The sequence below is a fragment of the Hyperolius riggenbachi genome, chromosome 12, assembly GCF_040937935.1.
Source record: "Hyperolius riggenbachi isolate aHypRig1 chromosome 12, aHypRig1.pri, whole genome shotgun sequence".
In the NCBI taxonomy this organism is placed as follows: domain Eukaryota; kingdom Metazoa; phylum Chordata; class Amphibia; order Anura; family Hyperoliidae; genus Hyperolius; species Hyperolius riggenbachi.
In genome coordinates this window covers 204,787,352-204,806,740 of record NC_090657.1, presented here as the reverse complement: position 1 = coordinate 204,806,740, position 19,389 = coordinate 204,787,352, and the positions used below count along the sequence as shown (strand labels likewise).

Genomic DNA, 19,389 nt, shown 5'->3' with positions numbered 1-19,389 from the left:
ACTGAGTGCCCGGAGGAAACCCACACAGGCATGGGGAGGGGTTTGATACAAACTCCTTATCCAATATATTATGAACATTCAGATTCCATCGGTTTAATAGGATCTGCTAGTGATCTGCTGACTTTTGACCAATTTCAGTTCATTGTTCAACGCTATCATCGGCCACAGCTTTCGATTAGGGAGAGCGGGGAGGAGCAACAAAATAATTTCCTGCATAGGGGTTGATTCACAAAAGAATGGTAACAACGGCCCACCGTGCAGCAATGTTACCGGCCAGTACTGAAAATAGTAATGCTCGATGTGCCAATAGTGCGATGAGCGTTACCATAGCAATGAATGTAAACATTGTACACCGTGCATCAGGAAGTAGCCACTAGATAGCGGGAAATGTATAAGAGCAGGAAATGGCCATTGGACAAGACACAGGACATTTATACCGCGCTGTTCTCTTGGCGGACTCAAAGCACCACAGCTGCATCCACTAGGGCGCTCTGTAGGCAGTAGCTGTGGTAGGAGGACTTGCCCAAGGTCTCCTTACTGAATAGGTGCTGGCTTACTGAACAGGAAGAGACAAGCTTCAAACCCTGGTCTCCTGTGTCAGAGGCAGAGCCTTTAACCAGTACGACATCCAGCCACTACCATTGATACCACTGATACCATTGGTACCATCAAACCATCGACACATCGAGACTGGCCTATGACTGGGTTCCAGTTTTCCATTTTGCCTTACTGCACTTTTGAGCTTGACACCCCTGGTGTGGGACAACACTGGCCAGTGAAATTCTTCAGTCATATTTCTGCTGAGCTCTTATCTTGTATTGCCAGGCGGTAACATGGTGGCCACTCCCTGCATATTGATCTTCCCAAGTGGCCTCAGGACACACAATAAACATATTACACATTACACATAAACTGACCTGAACATGAGGAGGATGCACAGCGCCACCACGAGGGTCCCCAGAGAAATGGAGTAGCCAATGGTGTAACAGATCTGTAGTACCAGCAGAAGAGAGTGCTCCTTGTTCTGAAATATATATATATATAGATAATAGCAGTTCACAGTTACAGAAATATATAACATTACCCTTGTAATAGTATTTAACAGTTTCTATAGGTTGCTTGAAAACGCTTTGCTTGATTTAAGGTGCGTACACATGCACTACTTCCGCCAACGACCGGTCCGTCAGACCCTCCCGCTGGGCGGACGTTCAGCTGACAGTAGCGCATGTGTACGCGCTGTTGGCGGACTGATAAGGTTCAGCGGATCGTTCAGATACAGCCTTATCAATCCGCCGACAGCGCGTAAACACGTGCTACTGTCAGCTGAACATCCGCCCAGCGGGAGGGTCTGACGGACCCGTCAGTGGCGAAAGTAGTGCGTGTGTACACACCTTTAGAGGACAAGTCTAGCGCCCCCTACCTGCTGATGAGCAGACACCATTTCAGCCAAATACCAATGCAGTACAGCATATGGAATGCCTGGTACTGTAAGAAGTACTTCTTCTAAGGCAAGGGTGGCCAGTTTGAGTTGCCAGGCTGTACACCACACAAATGCCACTGTTTTTTTAACAGCATTTTTCAACTCCCAGGAGATATAAAATTGATGATCAAATGAATATCAATAATATTCTTGTGAAAGTTCAGTGAAGGTGGGGGGCCCCCAATCAGCAGCTAGGCAAGTCATTGTGGAAGTGAGAGAAATCTTGAATATTGCACCCCCCCAAAAAAGCGAGAAGCCGATAGCCAGACTGGCATTGCAGTATTCTGTACTTAGCCAGTTAGGTCCCCCTGTTGCTGAGACTACTTTTAGTTAGCAGGGGAAGAAAGGGGGTTTATATAGTACAGCATTTGAAGGATAAACAACTTAGTAAAAGGAGGGTCTCTAGCGACCTGACACTTTTGAAGTTATTATGGTTTTAGTGTAGACCAGTGTATAAAGTCATCATCAGTACTGATATCCTGTTTCAGTCAGTGGGGCTTCTACTAGGGTATACATGTCAAACTCCGGCCCATGGGCTGATTTGGCCCTCAGGTGGTTTCCCCACTTTGCATTATGTTTGGCCCACTTTAGACCACCAGAGAAGCTATATTGGAGGGAAAGCCCTAGATCACCAGAGAAGCCATATGGGGAGGAGGACAGCACTAGATACCAGGGAACTGTATAGATAAGGGAGGACCACTAAACATCTGGGAACTGTATAGCGGATGAAGGGAGGCTATTAGACACTAGCGAACTTTATAAGGGAGAGAGGTGGTCACTAGACATTGAGGTTGCCCTGCGACTTGGTCCCAGAGCTCAATTTCGGCCCACTTTGTATTTGAGTTCTACACCCCTGTACTAGGGTATTAGTAACAAGTGTAGCATATAATACAACATGCAGCCATTGAGCAGCACTGCTGGTGGTCTGCACATTATAATCCACTAATGTAGTTTTTTAACTGTGTTGCAGCATATATTACATAACACTCTGAACCACTCAAATCACACATTTTAATTTTTTGGGGAGGACATTTCAGACAAGAACAGAAGACTGGCTACTGTCTGACTACTGCAACTGCAATACAAAAAATCCTTTGCCATTTAGCTACATGCTATTTTCAGTTCACTTTAATGAAAGATGCTGTTTATCAAGTACCCCCTCTTGGGCGTAACATCATCCCATGTGTCCCCTGAACATTAAAGTATGTATACATTCACCTAAAGAACTACAAATTTATATATACTGTATTTTTAGGACTATAAGACTCACTTTTTCTCCCCCAAAAGTGGGGAAAAAAAGTCACTGTGTCTTATAGTCCAAATGCAGGGAGTTCCTGACTTGTGAACGCCTGCCAACCCACCGCAATGTCGGGGACTCCCTGTACTGTGCCCCTGCAGAGGAGGACACAGGGGGGCACAAAGGGGCATAGAGGAGGACACAAAGGGGCATAGAGGAGGACACAACGGGGCATAGAGGAGGACACAAAGGGGCATAGAGGAGGACACTATATCACACTAAATCACCGCGCTCACTTGCCCTGTAAAAGAAATCAAAAGATGCACATAGTGCCCAGTACAGTCTAAACTGCCAACAATGACCACCTCGTGCCGCACTCCAGGGGGTAGTGCCACCACCAAATTTAAGGGAAAACGTTCAGCTCCCCCTTTGTGGATGCACTCACCAAAAGCGCGTCTTTCTCTATAGCATATCACATCCAACTTTGCATGTCAGTCCAGCCAGCCAGCCAAGGAGTAGAATCAGCATGTGGCATAAAACTTGTTTAATAAAAATTTAAAATGCAGGCTTTACAGGCTACTTCGTTACCACTCCGTCCGCGGATACCGTAGAGCAGCACGAACACCTCTCCTGCCGTTACTTCCTTACTGACGTCAGCGCGCCTCCGACTCCGCCGCGCACTGACGTCAGTAAGGAAGTAACGGCAGGAGAGGTGTTCGTGCTGCTCTACGGTATCCGCGGACGGAGTGGTAACGAAGTAGCCTGTAAAGCCTGCATTTTAAATTTTTATTAAACAAGTTTTATGCCACATGCTGATTCTACTCCTTGGCTGGCTGGACTGACATGCAAAGTTGGATGTGATATGCTATAGAGAAAGACGCGCTTTTGGTGAGTGCATCCACAAAGGGGGAGCTGAACGTTTTCCCTTAAATTTGGTGGTGGCACTACCCCCTGGAGTGCGGCACGAGGTGGTCATTGTTGGCAGTTTAGACTGTACTGGGCACTATGTGCATCTTTTGATTTCTTTTACAGGGCAAGTGAGCGCGGTGATTTAGTGTGATATAGAGTTGTTTATGGGTGGAGTGACCCTAACCATTGCTGCGATCCCGTTAACTCTGACTGGTCCATTGGAGCGCAGTATTCCCTACTTTTGCATAGAGGAGGACACAAAAGGGCATAGAGGAGGACACAATGGGGCATAGAGGAGGACACAAAGGGGCATAGAGGAGGACACAACGGGGCATGGAGGAGGACACAAAGGGGCATAGAGGAGGACACAAAGGGGCATAGAGGAGGACACAAAGGGGCATAGAGGAGGACACAACTGGGCATAGAGGAGGACACAAAGGGGCATAGAGGAGGACACAAAGGGGCATAGAGGAGGACACAACGGGGCATAGAGGAGGACACAAAGGGGCATAGAGGAGGACACAAAGGGGCATAGAGGAGGACACAACGGGGCATAGAGGAGGACACAAAGGGGCATAAAGGAGGACACAACGGGGCATAGAGGAGGACACAAAGGGGCATAGAGGAGGACACAACGGGGCATAGAGGAGGACACAAAGGGGCATAGAGGAGGACACAAAAGGGCATAGAGGAGGACACAAAGGGGCATAGAGGAGGACACAAAGGGGCATAGAGGAGGACACAAAGGGGCATAGAGGAGGACACAACGGGGCATAGAGGAGGACACAAAGAAGACAGAGGCAGACACAGGGACAAGCGGTACAAGGGGGCATGAGGTATAAAGGGGACATAACCCACAAGATGCCCCTTCACCATGGATGCACCAGGTTTAGTACAGTATATATTTTCCCCGTTTTTTTGTCCTCTAAACCTAGGTGCGTCTTATAGTCCGAAAAATACAGTAAATGCTTTTCACACATTAATTTACATGAATTTAATAGATCCCATATCTAATGGTTGATCTGGCCATACATCAGGTAATGTACGGTCAGGTTTATGCCTGGTACACACCATGCAATTTCCCATCAGATAGTTGGGTCCAATCGATTATTTCCGACAGGTTAGATACGATTTTTCTGATTTTGTATAGATTGGAAAACCGATCAGAAAAACAATTGGAAATCAAATCGGACCAGTCAAAAATAATCGTTTCGACCCATCTATCTGATGGGAAATTGCATAGTGTGTACCGGCCAATAGGCTAATTTTCCACTGCTGCGATTTCTGTCCCTGGAAAGGGACAGGGAACCATAGCCTATTGAAATCAACGGGCTACCTCTGTATTTGCATGAGGACAAAAAAAAATAGCACAACCAGCAGTATACGATCGCATCACACCAATCCCTACAGCCATTGCATGGAATGGCCAGCACTGGTGTTATATCAGTGTCAGCATCACATCCAGGGGCAGATGTCTGGAAAGGCAACAAAGGCCCGGGCCTTGGGCGGCTGCAGCCTAAGGGGAGGTCACATGGACATGAAAGAGGAGTTACATATGAAGGAGGAGGCTAAAAATGGGGAGCAACACATGAAAAAGGGAAGCTAATGCCCACGAAAGGGGCTGCAATAAATGAATAATAGAGATGGAAGAGGGGGCTGCACATGGAATGGGAGCGGTGCTGCTGCATATGAAAGGGGAGCCACAACATACTAGGCCTAGGGGCACAAAACGTATAAATCTGGCCTTGATCGCATCTCACAGATGCATTGCCGACACAGTGGAAACAAATCTTTCCAGTGGTAGGAAAATAGCCCCATTTCCCCTCTACAAATCCCCCCTGAGATCTGCATGGAGCTCCAGTGACAGGTCCTCCTCGCAGCACATGTGGCTGATGAATATTCAATATGATGTTACACCCCATTAAGCTCAGCTACTGTTACAGGCCAGGCGGGGGCCTCCGCTCTGAGCCGCCATCACTCCATACAGCCAGATCACTTCATCTAAACATTCATAAACAATGGAAGTCCAGATAAATCCTGATAATCAGACGGAAGTTTCCATCCTCTCCGGGGAACATTCTGTACCTGAGATCCATCTATTAGAATGTAAACACAGGGGAACACGGTGACAGCTCTGCAATGTGGAGAATATGTGGATTAATGTAAAGATACATTAAAGAGGGACTCCAGACTCCTGGAAAACCCTCCAGGCACATTACAGTCTCATTGCTGGTTAGCTTCACTTCAAAACGTATTCATTAATAAATAAGGCTCATAGATAACTGGAGAGACAGATTGCTTATTATGTCCAAAGCGTCACCTCCAGGCAGGCCCAAGAGCCTATAGGCACAGATGTCCTGGCACCCTACACTTCTCCCTCCATGAACCTACAAAGCCCTGCCACACTGCAAATGTGCTGGCTGGCCCAGCTTTCACTTACTTCCCCTGCCTGGTGTAGGTAGCCACAGCTGTCCCTTAATGCGGAGTGTACGTCTGGCTACCTAAGACTAAGTAGTGTTGAGGAGAGAGAGAAAATCACCGGCACTGCTTCAGTTGCTTTATTCAATACAAAAGTGATTGCAGAGTGCTGCGTGGAATGCATACATCAATAACATGTGAAACACATACCGGAGGTTGCTGCAAATGGATGCGGTGGGTGCAGGGGCTGAGGAGCCTTACGGCCGTTTCACGCTAGTGCGCTTCTACGGAGGCTGGCAAAGTAGCTAGAAGTGCTCCTAGGTAATAGGTAGCTAGCAATGCCACTGACTTAAGGGAGAGATCAGGAAGTGGAATGCCGAGAGCTGGGGTGAGTAACCTCTCATTTATGCTTCACCCAGGACTCTGTAAATCGATGGAAGGAAGCACTTGAGGAGGGAAGTGAGCTGCCCTTCCATCATCAGGCGCCTGTAGGGACGAGCCTACAGTGCCTTATAAAAAAACCAACCCTGCCTCCAGGTAACAATGAATGGTTGGGTTCTGTCTGGGAAAAAATTCTTATGATAAACACTCCACACTAAACTGATAGGTCAGAGTTCCCACAATTCCCTGCTCCCCCCACCTACAAACAATCCTTAACCCTCTGCAACCCTCTTAAGACACTCACCGCGTACTGGAACGCTAATAGCAATAAAAACATGTAGGCTGCAAATTGTATTCGGTTGTAGAAAGAGGACATTCGCATCCAAAATAGATTGCATGCTAAGCCTTCTGTACTAGACCCTTTCACCAGCGATGAGGTTTCCTCTCATGGAAAGGGTCCCTACTCTACCTATACCTGTCGGCAAGCAAGCAAAGATGAACCTGAGATTCACGCTGAGGCCTGTCAGGTTCTACCATCATAGCTCCCAACTGTCCTTTTTCAGAGGGACAGTCCCTCTTTGGGAGCCCTGTCCCTCTTTCACCCTCATTTGTCCCTCTTTTAGGACTTTGTCCCTCTTTCTATGTAAATATATATATTTCTATACTAAAAATGTGTTTGTTTGACTCTAAACTTTATTCCCATCCTTTAAATTGATATATTACTAATTGTAAAATGTTACTATGAAGGAAAATGAACCAGGATAGAAAGGACCAATGTGGTTTGAATTATAAAACAACATATGTTTCTTGTGAAATCTTTATGGTAGGTGTGACTAGATGTGTGGTGAGGGCGTGGCCAGGCGTGTGGCAGGGGCGTGGCTTAAGTGTCCCTTTTTCTCATCTCAAAAAGTTGGGAGGTATGTCTACCATTCTAGGGAACACATGCATTGCAGCACATCAATCTGTCCAAGATCTCCTGGGAGTGACAAACCATTAAAGAAATGAGCTGTGCCGGCAAAGGGGACAAGAGAGCTACAGCTTTCAGCCAGTCCACAATGGCTGCTACCATATACACAAGAAAGAGGAGCTAGGCTCCTCCCCACCTGCCATACTCATCACTAGGGGTTCCCCCTCCTCTTCCTGCCGGACGATTCCATCTCTTAGGCCCCGTTCACATTGCACGCGTTCCCGTCCGTGTTTCGGGAACGCGTGCGGGAGGCCGACACGCACGACATCAGACAGTGCATAGAGTGCAATGTCTGATGTTCACACTGCATGCGTTCCGGACCTGTGCGGTCTGAGAACGCATGCTGCACGCGTTTCCTAGCAAAACGCGCGGCTGTCCCATTCACTTTCAGTGAATGGGATCAGCCACGCAACGCACAGAGACGCACATGACGTGCGTTCCTGTGCGTTGTGTTCTGAATGGAACGCGCCTGCGTTCCGTGATATGAACGGGGCCTAAAGCACATGGGTGGTGAGATCTCTGTGATCCCAAGCTCCCAGCTCTGCACTCCTGCCTCAGTCATTACTAGGGGCTCCCCCTTCCCCAGCTGGGATCTACATGTGGCTGTAATAGCACAGCCAATTCCTGCTATTATTATTATTATTATTATTATTTAGTATTTATATAGCGACGACATATTACGCAGCGCTGTACAGTGTATATATATATATATATTATCTTGTCACTAACTGTCCCTCAAAGGAGCTCACAATCTAATCCCTACCATTGCCATATGTCTATATTATGTAGTGTAAGTACTGTAGTCTAGGGCCAATTTTTAGGGGGAGCCAATTAACTTATCTGTATGTTTTTTGGAATGTGGGAGGAAACCGGAGTGCCCGGAGGAAACCCACGCAGACACGGAGAGAACATTCAAACTCTTTGCAGATAGCGCCCTGGCTGGGATTCGAACCAGGGACCCAGCGCTGCAAGGCGAGAGAGCTAACCACTACGCCACCGTGCTGCTATCAAACACTCTTTTAATCGGTGGCCTTTGTTCTGCAGCCCAGAGCTCCTTAGCGTATTGGACCGGTGTGTCAGTAATGTGGGCAGCTAGCTGACATAGGGCTGTACCCGTCCTGCGCGGAGGCTCGCACACACAATATATCTGCAATAATGCGGAGTAATCCCGGGATTATGGGTGAAGCGCTGGAGACATAAGTCAGACTCACATTCTCTTGGAAATTATTCTCAGAGCACTCTGTAATATCGCGCCAAATGTCTGACGAGTTCTCTCGCGTCTGCCAAGTCCCCTTGTCGGTGCAGATCCTGTACGCAAAGCCGGAGCTCACTGTAAAGAAACACAGAGGACGACATGTTACTCCTCACATGGGACTGCCCACCTGGACTATTGCAGCTGGGTGGTGATATGACAGCAAAAAAACAACATGTCTGTACGTGACCAACACACACAGGTGGATGGTGGCCACATTAGAGAGGAGCCATAACAACACATAGTATAATGTAGCATATTATTTAGCATACCCCCTTTTACATTATAAATCTGGGTTTCAGCATCAGCAACACTTCCTATGACTATATATTGCGCTATATTGATGTTTAGCCCCACCCGTCCACCGAGGCCAAAGCTAGTTTTTTTATGGGCCTCCCTCGCATTTTGGGAGACCAGAGACCTTTTCTATTGGCTTTGGAACTCTCAGTAAAAGAACATTCTACAGAGTTTACCTGCCAGTAGTAAAAATATCACCTCCTGAGAAACATTTCAGAATGTAAATTAGAGTGAGGAAAGATTTTACAATGAGCAATTACTGACTAAATTACTTGTAAATGTAAACAAATAAGTCATTTTATTCATTATGTTATTTTGACTATAGTTCCTCTTTAAATAATATGGTTTCTCTCTTATTGATAAAGGGGATTGTACCATTCAAGCTTGATCAGGTTTGAATGCAGCAGCTGCCCTGCTATCTTTGTACTGCTTAATGCATTATAAAATGTACGGCTTTGTGATCTGATTCCCGTATCTGTGATCTGTCCCTTCCTCATGCTCTCTGTTATTCATATCCTAGATCAGACCTGACATGTTGATAGCTGATCTTTAGAACTGTAAGTAATGCTGAGACAGTAGGTGGTGAGCGGAGGGAGGGGTGGGGAGAGCTGGCAGTAGCAAAGTACTCCTGTATACAATGTGCAGACTGAAGTTACTGCAAGGACACAAAGGCTGTCTTATGCTTTGGAATACACCAAGTAAAGAGGGGGATCCATGCATTCCCTCTGCTACCCCTGAGGCATTCCTTCTCCCCCCACTGAGACATTTTCTCTTCTCCAGCTGAGGTGTTCACTCTCCTCCAGCTGAGGAGTCTCCTCTCCTCCTACCTCCCCTAGAGGTGTTCCTTCCCCTCCAACTGAGGCTTCCCACTCCTCTGCTGAGGCATTCCCTCTCCTCCCACTGAGGCTTTCCCTCTACTCCCCCCTCCCCCAGATGCATTCCCTCTCCTCCCACTTAGGTGTTCCCTCTCCTCCCGCCTCCTACAGAGGCGTTCCCTCTCCTTCTGCCTCTTGCAGAGATATCCCCTCTCGTCCCGCAGAGGCATCCCCTCTCCTCCCACTTAGGCGTTCCCTCTCCTCCGGCAGAGGCGTTCCCTCTCCTCCTGCCTCCCACTGAGGCTGTCCCTCTCCTCTCGCCTCTGACAGAGGTGTTCCCTCTCCTCCCACCTCCCACTGAGGCTTCCCTCTCCTCCTGCCTCCCACAGAGGCGTTCTCTCTCCTCTCGCCTCCCACTTAGGTGTTCCCTCTCCTTCCACCTCCCGCCGAGGCGTTCCTTCTCCTCCCACGTAGGCGTTCCCTCTCCTCCCACCTCCCACTGAGGCGTTCCCTCTCTTCCCGCCTCCCACAGAGGAGTTCTCTTTTTTCCCACTTTTCTGCAGAGGTGGTCCCTTTCTTCCTGCCTCCCGCAGAGGTGTTCCCTCTCCTCCTGCCTCCCACAGAGGCGGTCCCTCTCCTCCTGCCTCCCACAGGGGCATTCCCTCTCCTCCCACCTCCCGCTTTGGTAATGTGAGAAACACTGTGCAAAGCTGGGTAATCGATAACTACTAATTAGATGTAATTTTTCAATCAGCAGTTAAAAGACATCAACACAAGAGACACTGCTTTTTTTTGGCTGCCTTACTCATAACAGGTTTCTACATTGGTGTCATAAAATTAGTCTATCCCTGGGTTAAGCAATAGAAAATTAAGAAACTTTGAAATTAAAACTCTCCTCCTTCTACACCAGCCCGAAAGTGCTAGCAAATAACGTGTGTAATTGTATCTCCACCCAGTGCATGAAGAAAGCATCCCTAGCAGCCATTAGTAAGGTGACTGGGAAGGGGCTCAGAATATGCAGCCAATTGGAGCACTTCTATATTCATAAAGCCGATTCCTGCTGGTGCAGAAGGAGAATTCTTAGTATTTCCATCTCCTCCCCCTCTCTATGAACTGACCTCATATATACTGATAAGCAACATACAGCCGGCTGTCTGGACTGAAATTACCATCTCAGCATCTTCATCACAAACGCCTCATTGTCACCATCCGTCACATTTTGTGCTGACATTTATTGAATATCACACGCTTTGCCTGGATGATGAAATCATGCTCAGATCAGCGCCTTATATTATGTATAATGAAATAATCCATGTATGGATTTTCTCATTTGCACAGATCGGAAATAAATTGCGTATGTAAAATGAATGTTGCACAGACGTGACCTGTATAACAACTAACATCATACTGCCGGGCCGCTAACTCAGCTAACATCATACTGGACCTAAACACGCAGCTCCAGGAAATGTGCTTCCCGCTATACGTGCAGAGGAGGGGGGAGCTAACACTGACCAGAAGAGGTCACTACTAACCTCAGCAGTGATGTCACTCCTCTAATGCATAATATATCTGGAAGGTAGTGATGTCACTCCTCTAATGCATAATATATCTGGAGAGTAGTGATGTCACTCCTGTAATGCATAATATATCTGGAGAGTAGTGATGTCACTCCTGTAATGCATAATATATCTGGAGAGTAGTGATGTCACTTCTGTAATGCATAATATATCTGGAAAGGAAGTGATGTCGCTCCTGTAATGCATAATATATCTGGAGAGTAGTGATGTGATGCCTGTAATGCATAATATATCCAGAGAGTAGTGATGTCACTCCTGTGATACATATCTGGAGATTAGTGATGTCACCCTTTTCATATATAGCATATCTGGAGATTAGTGATGTCACCCTTTTCATATATAGCATATCTAGAGATTAATAATGCCACTCTTTTTATATATATCATATCTGGAGATTAGTGATGTCACCCTTTTCATATATATCATATCTGGAGATTAGTGATGTCCCTCTTTTCATATATATCATATCTGGAGAGTAGTGATGTCACCCTTTTCATATATATCATATCTGGAGATTAGTGATGTCCCTCTTTTCATATATATCATATCTGAAGATAAGTGATGCCACCCTTTTCATATACAGTGGTGTGAAAAACTATTTGCCCCCTTCCTGATTTCTTATTCTTTTGCATGTTTGTCACACTTAAAGGACTTACGAGCCCAAATAGCGAAAAAAAGATAAGTACCTTAATCAGTTTTAAATGCACGGAGGACGCCGTCCGCGCCCTCCGTGCAGTTCCGCCGGGTCCCCGCAGTCTGATCGCCCCCGTGCCGCTCCCGACCCCACGGATGGGGTCGGGCTCCCCTTCCTCTCCCAAGATGGCCGCCGGAGCCGGCCGCGCAGTCCGCATACGCGTTAGTGCGGCTGCGCAGCTCTATGGCCTCCCCCCTCGATCCACGCTACTGTGCGTGGATCGGGGGGGGAGGGCCCTAGAGCTGCGCAGCCGCACTAACGCGTATGCGGACTGCTCATCAAAAACCGTTAACCATTAGTCAAAGATAACATAATTGAACACAAAATGCAGTTTTAAATGATGGTTTTTATTATTTAGTGAGAAAAAAACCTCCAAATCTACATGGCCCTGTGTGAAAAAGTGATTGCCCCCCTTGTTAAAAAATAACTTAACTGTGGTTTATCACACATGAGTTCAATTTCTGTAGTCACCCCCAGGCCTGATTACTGCCACACCTGTTTCAATCAAGAAATCACTTAAATAGAAGCTATCTGACACAGAGAAGTAGACCAAAAGCACCTCAAAAGCTAGACCTCATGCCAAGATCCAAAGAAATTCAGGAACAAATGAGAACAAAGTACTGTAATTGAGATCTATCAGTCTGGTAAAGGGTATAAAGCCATTTCTAAAACTTTAGGACTCCAGCGAACCACAGTGAGAGCCATTATCCACAATTGGCAAAAACATGGAACAGTGATGAACCTTCCCAGGAGTGGCCGGCCGACCAAAATTACCCCAAGAGCGCAGAGAAAACTCATCTGAGAGGCCACAAAAGACCCCAGGACAACATCTAAAGAACTTCAGGCCTCACTTGCCTCAATTAAGGTCAGTGTTCACGACTCCACCATAAGTAAGAGACTGTGCAAAAACGGACTGCATGGCAGATATCCAAGGCACAAACAACTTTTAAGCAAAAAGAACATTAAGGCTCGTCTCAATTTTGCTAAAAAACATCTCAATGATTGCCAAAAGAGACAAAAGTTGACCTTTTTGGAAGACGCGTGTTTCGTTACATCTGGTGTAGAAGTAACACATCATTTCTGCAAAAGAACATCATACCAGCAGTAAAATATGGTGGTGGTAGTGTGATGGTCTGGGGTTGTTTTGCTGCTTCAGGACCTGGAAGGCTTGCTGTGATAGATGGAACCATGAATTCTACTGTCTACCAAAAAATCCTGAAGGAGAATGTCCGGCCATCTGTTCGTCAACTCAAGCTGAAGCGATCTTGGGTGCTGCAGCAGGACAATGACCCAAAACACACCAGCAAATCCACCTCTGAATGGCTGAAGAAAAACAAAATGAAGACTTTGGAGTGGTCTAGTCAAAGTTCTGACCTGAATCCTATTGAGATGTTGTGGCATGACCTTAAAAAGGCAGTTCATGCTAGAAAACTCTCAAATACAGCTGAATTACAACAATTCTGCAAAGATGAGTGGGCCAAAATTCCTCCAGAGCGCTGTAAAAGACTCGTTGCAAGTTATCGCAAACGCTTGATTGCAGTTATTGCTGCTAAGGGTGGCCCAACCAGTTATTAGGTTCAGGGGGCAATTTCTTTGTCACACAGGGCCATGTAGGTTTTGAGATTTTTTTCTCACTAAATAATAAAAACCATAATTTAAAACTGCATTTTGTGTTCAATTATGTTATCTTTGACTAATAGTTAACGGTTTTTGATGAGCAGAAACATTTAAGTGTGACAAACATGCAAAAGAATAAGAAATCAGGAAGGGGGCAAATAGTTTTTCACACCACTGTATATCATATCTGGAGATTAGTGATGTCCCCCTTTTCATATATATCATATCTGGAGATTAGTGATGTCCCTCTTTTCATATATATCATATCTGAAGATAAGTGATGCCACCCGTTTCATATATATCATATCTGGAGATTAGTGATGTCACCCTTTTTATATATATCATATCTGGAGAGTAGTGATGTCACCCTTTTCATATATATCATATCTGGAGATTAGTGATGTCACCCTTTTTATATATATCATATCTGGAGAGTAGTGATGTCACCCTTTTCATATATATCATATCTGGAGATTAGTGATGTCACCCTTTTCATATATAGCATATCTGGAGATTGGTGATGTCCCCCTTTCTATATATCGCATATCTAGAGATTAATGATGTCACCCTTTTTATATATAGCATATCTGGAGAGTAGAGATGTAGCGAACATTTAATTTTCCGTTAGCGAACCGCGAACAAGAATTTCCTCTAAAATTGTGAACCATCTGTCCGCAGCGGGCTCCGGTTAATAGCAAATAGGGACAGTGGGTACAAGAAGAAGATTTTTTTTCTTCAAAAAGACCTTATAGTTTGGGAAAATTGATTTTAAAGTTTCATAGGAGAAAAGTATACATTTAAATGTGGTAAATGACAGATAATGTAGCAAACCTAACAGTAGTGTAAATTTACAGTAGTGATGTCACACTTTTGATATATAGCATATCTGGAGAGTAGTGATGTCACTCTTTTGATATATAGCATATCTGGAGAGCAGGTCCAGTTCTAGACTTACTGCTGCCTAAAGCAAACTTTGGAGGATGCCCGCCCTCAACTAAAACCCCACTAATATATACAGTGGGATGCAAACGTTTGGGCAATCTTGTTAATTGTCATGATTTTCCTGTATAAATCATTGGTTGTTACGATTAAAAATGTCAGTTAAATATATCATACAGGAGAGACACACACAGTGATATTTGAGAAGTGAAATGAAGTTTATTGCATTTACAGAAAGTGTGCAATAATTTTTAAAATAAAATTAGGCAAGTGCATAAATTTGGGCACTGTTGTCATTTTATTGATTCCAAAACCATTAGAACTAACTATTGGAACTCAAATTGGCTTGGTAAGTTCAGTGACCCCTGACCTACATACACAGGTGAATCAAATTATGAGAAAGAGTATTTAAGGGGGTCAATTATACGTTTCCCTCCTCTTTTAATTTTCTCTGAAGAGTAGCAAGGGTCTCAAAACAACTCTCAAATGACCTGAAAACAAAGATTGTTCACCATTATGGTTTAGGGGAAGGATACAGAAAGCTGTCTCAGAGATCTCAGCTGTCTGTTTTCCACAATTAGGAACATATTGAGGAAATTGAAGACCACAGGCTCAGTTCAAGTTAAGGCTCGAAGTGGCAGACCAAGAAAAATCTCGGATAAACAGAAGCGACAACTGGTGAGAACAGTCAGAGTCAGTCAACCCACAGACCAGCACCAAAGACCAACAACATCATCTTGATGCAGATGGAGTCACTGTGCATCGTTCAACCATTTGGCGCACTTTACTCAAGAAGATGCTGTATGCGAGAGTGATGCAGAGGAAGCCTTTTCTCCGGCCACAGCACAAACAGCCGCTTGAGGTATGCTAAAGCACATTTGGACAAGCCAGCTTTATTTTGGAATAAGGTGCTGTTGACTGATGAAACTAAAATTGAGTTATTTGGGCCTAACAAGGGGCATTATGCATGGAGCGAAAATAACACAGCATTCTAAGAAAAACACCTGCTACCTACAGTAAAATATGGTGGTGGTTCCATCATGCTGTGGGGCTGTGTGGCCAGTGCAGGGACTGGGAATCTTGTCAAAGTTGAGAGACGCATGGATTCCACTCAGTATCGGCAGATTCTGGAGATTAATGTCTAGGAATCAGTGACAGAGATAACGCTGCGCCGGGGCTGGATCTTTCAACAAGACCAACGACCCTAAACACTGCTCAAAATCCACTAAGGCAATTATGCAGAGGAACAAGTACAACGTTCTGGAATGGCCATCTCAGTCCCCAGAACTGAATATAATTGAAAATCTGTGGTGTGAGTTAAAGAGAGCTGTCCATGCTCTGAAGCCATCAAATCTGAATGAACTAGAGATGTTTTGTAAAGAGGAATGGTCCAAAATACCTTCAACCAGAATCCATACTCTCATTGGAACCTACAGGAAGCGTTTAGAGGCTGTAATTTCTGCAAAAAGAGGATCTACTAAATGTTGCTTTCATTTATTTTTTGTGGTGCCCAAATTTATGCACCTGCCTAATTTAGTTTAAACAATTATTGCACACTTTCTGCAAATCAAATAAGCTTCATTTCACTTCTCAAATATCACTGTGTGTGTCTCTCCTATATGATATATTTAACTGATATTTCTTATCGTAACAACCAACGAGCTGCCAAGAAGAGCTATGCAGATAAACTGGAACAGAACCTCTCCTCTAACGACTCACGAGCTGTGTGGAAAGGGCTCAAGGCCGCCACTAACTATAAGCCCCCCCCCCCCCCCCCCCCCCCCGCAGCATGCAACACCGAGAGCTGTGCTCGCCGAGAATCTCAGCGAATTTTACTGTAGATTTGAGAACCAGACTCCCCCAGAGCCACGAGGACCTCCACCCCTCCCTGCCTCTGAGACCCCGAGAACAAACTCGCCCCCTCCACCGGTGAACGAGGCTGATGTTCTGCAACACTTGTTAAGGCTAAATGTCAGGAAAGCCTCTGGCCCGGACGGTGTGTCACCAGCCTGCCTGAAAACCGGCGCTTGACAGCTCGCCCCTATTCTTTCCTCTATCTTCAACAAGTCCCTTCGGAGCGGTAAAGTCCCCGCTTGCTTTAAGAGGTCCACCATCATCCCTGTCCCCAAAAAGCAGGGTGTCGCCGACCTTAACAACTTCAGGCCCGTGGCACTTACATCAGTCATCATGAAGGTTCTTGAAAGTATGGTGCTCCCCCTCCTCAAGCTCGCCACTGAGGCCCTGCTGGATCAGCACCAGTTCGCATACAGAGCAAACAGGTCCACCGACGACGCCATCAATATCTGCCTGGAGCTTATCCATGAACACCTGGACAAACCCGGCACGTACGCCAGGATCCTCCTTCTGGACTTCAGCTCAGCGTTCAATACCATCAGCCCCAAAATACTTCAGGAGAACCTTGCCACACTCTGGGTCCACCCCACTCTGCGCCTGTGGATCATGGACTTCCTCACCAACAGATCCCAGGCCGTTAAGCTAGGCACCATCTCCTCTCAACCTCGGATTACAAATACAGGAGCACCTCAAGGGTGTGTCCTGTCGCCATTCCTGTTCTCCCTGTATACGAACGCCTGCAGATCCACAGCGGACTCCGTCAAAGTGATCAAATTTGCTGACGACACCACCATCGTCGGCCTCATCACCAAAAATGATGAGGAAGCGTACCGCCACCAGGTTGAGAGCATCTGCCACTGGTGCAGGGAGAACGGGCTGGTCCTAAACACGGCAAAGACTGTTGAGATGATTGTTGATTTTAGGAAGCACGCCAACCCCCCTCCTCCAATCCGTATTGATGACAAAGAAGTTGAAAGAGTTCCCTGTGTACGACTTCTGGGCACAATCATCTCCAATGACCTGAAATGGAAGGCAAACACCTCCACCACCCAGAGGAAAGCCCAGCAGAGGTTATTCTTTCTCCGCCAACTGAAGAAGTTCGGTATGTCCCCAAAACTTCTGACCAACTTCTACTCCGCTACGATTGAATCTGTCCTCTGCTCTTCCATCCTAGTCTGGTATGCCAGCTCCTCCGCTAGCGACAGACACAAATTACAGAGAGTCATCAGATCAGCAGAGAGAATCATCGGTAAACCGCTACCCGCTCTGGACCACTCAAGGCTGCGCTCCAGAGCTTTGAGGATTGCAAATGACCCCTCACACCCAGGAAACCGGTTATTCAGCCAGCTCCCTTTGGGCCGGAGGTATCGGTCCATCTACACCAGGACCACCAGACACAGAAACAGCTTCTTCCCCTCAGCTGTGAACTCACTGAACTCTCTCCACGCACTCCCCACTATAACGTGATTTTGTAATTATAGAAGAACTGCGCGTTTTTTTCGATTGTATGCTTTCTCTGTATGTAATGTGTGATATAGTGTTGTTGATCCTTCGTATGTTTTCTGTGTGCCCTATCCTGCTTTCTCTGTATGTAAATGTGTGATATAGTGTTGTTGATCCTTCTGATGCATTCTGTGTGCCCTATACTACTTGCATCCTGTACGTGCCAAAACCAATTCCGGGCACGACCCAGTCGTGCTTGGCGAAAATAAAGATTCTGATTCTGATTATACAGGAAAATCATGACAATTAACAAGACTGCCCAAAGTTTCGGTTCCCGCTATATATATATATATATATATATATATATATATATATATATATATATATATATATATATATATATATATATATGCTATATATATATATATATATATATATATGCTATATATATATATATATATATATATATATATATATGCTATATATATATATATCTATCTCCCCATCATATACACCTTGTATCATATATACCCCCATATAAACCCCGTCACCGGCGAGGGACCATGGCCAGTCAGAGGGGAAGCTTTGGCATGTGACCAATAAGGAGGGGATGCTGGCACCAGACCAGCCAATCATAGCAGCTTGCTGCTCCTTTTGCTATCTGGTCTGATGGTCTTGCAGGTGTGACCACGGAACTGTCATTGGGCCAACCACTGCACTCAAGTGCAGTGATTGGCCCAATAACGGTGCCGTGGTCACACCCCATGAGACCACCGGCACAGGTTAGCAAAAGGAGCAGCAGGCGGCTGTGATTGGCTGGTCTGGTGCCAGCACCCCCGCCCCTCTGATTGGTCACGTGCCAAAGCTTCCCCTTTTACTGGCCATGGTGATTTCTCGCCAATGATGGGGGTTCTACCGTAGCATGTCTCGATAAGAGGCGACACCTCCCCAGCTTATGATGTCATAGGGAGGGGCGGCAAGTACCACCAGTCAAATGAGGATGGGGATTCGGGGATGCCTGGATGAGGAGGGTAGTGTGTGTGCCAGGAAAGCAGGCAGGAAAGCGGAGAGGAGGAAGGTGCCAAGTGGCCTAAACTGTTTGTCAAACGCCACCCCATAGATTGTGCCACCTGAGTCATGTGATTCAGGTAGCTTCATGGTAGGTCCGCCCCTGCTGGAGAGTAGCAGTGCAGCTTCCTGCAGACCTGCCCCACCTATTACCCCCCCCCAAGATTTTCTTTTCACTGAGGCTACCTTCACAGTGGAGAGTTGCATTGTGTTCACTGTAAGAGCAGGATAGCACAGTGGGTAAATGTCTCCCTGCATGTTACAAATGTGGTGAAATGCATGTAGTGAAGCATACAGTACATAGAAGGTATGCTTCACTGCCACTGTTTACACTCATTTTATGCGGTATCACAGTGCATGCATTGCGTTATGCGTCGCACCGCACTTCTAATCACCAATGTGAATGAACCATTAACCAGCCGGGCGGTATGGACAAGCTCA

At 46.0% G+C, this 19,389-nt stretch overlaps 1 protein-coding gene across 3 annotated transcripts in view; it reads right to left on the bottom strand.

The window, feature by feature from the left end:
• Positions 1 to 19,389, bottom strand: part of GLP2R (glucagon like peptide 2 receptor) — a 201,580-nt gene that overhangs the window by 75,327 nt on the left and 106,864 nt on the right. For all 3 annotated transcript variants that reach the window (XM_068264177.1, XM_068264176.1, XM_068264178.1), the window contains 2 exons: positions 8,604 to 8,722; positions 918 to 1,024 (listed from right to left, as the gene is read on the bottom strand). In XM_068264177.1, coding sequence (XP_068120278.1) covers positions 918 to 1,024; positions 8,604 to 8,722 — 226 coding nt within the window. The remainder of the gene's footprint in view (positions 1 to 917; positions 1,025 to 8,603; positions 8,723 to 19,389) is intronic.